General features: G+C 49.2%; 1 protein-coding gene across 1 annotated transcript; it reads left to right on the forward strand.

Moving 5' to 3' along the window:
• The first annotated feature begins 314 nt into the window (after window positions 1-314).
• Window positions 315-1,007, forward strand: LOC149240033 (uncharacterized). Its single transcript, XM_089370038.1, has one exon. It carries the CDS (start codon window positions 315-317, stop codon window positions 1,005-1,007), a length of 693 nt encoding a protein of 230 aa, XP_089226164.1.
• Window positions 1,008-1,812: the final 805 nt, after the last annotated feature.

Below are 1,812 nucleotides of genomic sequence, written 5' to 3' on the forward strand. Positions count from 1 at the left end.
TTCTAATCTCATGGCTGCCGGGATGGACATTCCATGCCCTAGATGTCTCAGGTCATTCTGGGGGGATTGCAGTTGGGTTTAAGAATAGTTCCATAGTCCTGAAGAACATTTGGGGGGGTGGGGGATTTCTGGGAGCGGATATCTATTCCAAGGACCTGGAGGATGAGTTGAGGATCATCAACATCTATGGACCCTGCCACAATGGGGAACCTTTCTGGCGAAGGCTTTTCAGCTCTTCTCTCCTCCTAGCTGATAATGTGATCCTAGGCGGGGACCTGAATTTCTCTCTGGGCTTCATGGAATCATGGGGACACATGGCGCAGACAGACCCGCTATCCGATTTCTTTGAGAAGTTGCTAGAGAATCACCACTGGATAGATATCCCCTCCGCAAATATACAACATACCTGGAAAAACAACCGAACTGGTAGCCAAAGCCTAGCCAGGAGATTGGACCGTTTTATTATTAAGGAGGCTTTCCACAACAGCCACCCTCGGTCAAGGCAATGGGTAGGCAGCGGAGGAATCTCAGACCATAGGCCCATCTATCTGGAAGTGGGGGACAGGCGACACAAGATCTCAGCCCCCTTCAAATTTAACTTTACTTGGCTTCGGGACCGCTCCTACATTAAGCTCGTCTCGGATTTCTGGAAATCTCATCCAATCCCGAAGGAGGAGGATTTAGCAAAAGGGTTTGTCAAAAACCTCTCAGAAATTAAGGGCTTATCCAGAGTTTGGGCACACAAGAAAAGGGAACAGGAAGACTTAATCTTAAACCAAGCCGAGCAGGCCATTGCAGAACTTGAAGCTCAGTCGGAAGGTACTTACACCTCCATGGAACAGAAAGATCATTATGAAAATTTAACCAAGCAGAGGACTCAAGTCCTCAAGGACAGAGAAGCAAGCTGGCGTCTAAGAAGCAGAGCGATCTGGCTCAAGGAGGGCGACGAAAACACAAAGTTCTATCACCGCTTTGCAAATGGGCGGAAAGCCATCAACACCATCTAGGAGCTTCAAAATGAACAGGGGCATCAGGTCCGTACCTCCAGAGAGCTCGCATCTTTGGCCACCTCACACTTCAAGAATATATATGCGGCCCCGAGGGAAGCCAACATGCTAGAGATTATGAGAGTGGCTGAGCACTTCCCCAGGTTTGTGGATGCAGGGGAAGGGGAGGAGCTAATCAAGGAGGTAACGCTGGGGGAGCTCGAGGCTACCATCCAAGGCTTTCAAAGAGACAAGAGCCCGGGACCTGACGGCTGGTCCATTGAATTCTACCTAGCTTTCTTTGATATTTTGGGTCTGGATCTTCTCAAGGTGGTTGAGCATTGTCGTCTCTCTGGAAAAATTCCCCCGGCCATCAAATCCACGTTCATTGCCCTCATCCCCAAATCTGACAAGCCTACCTCTTTTAATGACTTTCGGCCCATCTCGCTGTGCAACTGCCTCTACAAGATCATAGCCAAAATCCTAGCTAACAGACTCAAGCCCATACTCTCAGCTCACATATCCCCTGAACAGTTCGCTTTCCTTCAGCACCGCCAGATTCACGAAGCTATTGGAACCGCCCAAGAACTCCTTCACTCGGTGCACTGTAAGAACCTGAAAGGGATGATCTTAAAGGTGGACCTATCCAAAGCCTTTGATAGAGCAAACTGGCTCTATATCCGCCTGCTCCTTACGCATCTGGGCTTCCCTTATATGTACATCAAATGGATTATGAGTTGTATTACCGATGTGTCTTACAGTGTCCTCCTCAATGGAGCTCCCACTCCTTTTTGCTCAGCCGAGAGGGGACTTAGGCAGGGATGCC

The sequence above is a fragment of the Pinus tabuliformis genome, chromosome 8 (genome assembly GCF_031772625.1).
Source record: "Pinus tabuliformis cultivar Carrire ecotype Pingquan chromosome 8, CPIR1, whole genome shotgun sequence".
NCBI lineage: Eukaryota > Viridiplantae > Streptophyta > Pinopsida > Pinales > Pinaceae > Pinus > Pinus tabuliformis.

Coding starts and splice junctions, on each gene's coding strand:
- LOC149240033 (XM_089370038.1), top strand. CDS start 315: ATGGCGCAGACAGACCCGCTATCCGATTTCTTTGAGAAGTTGCTAGAG.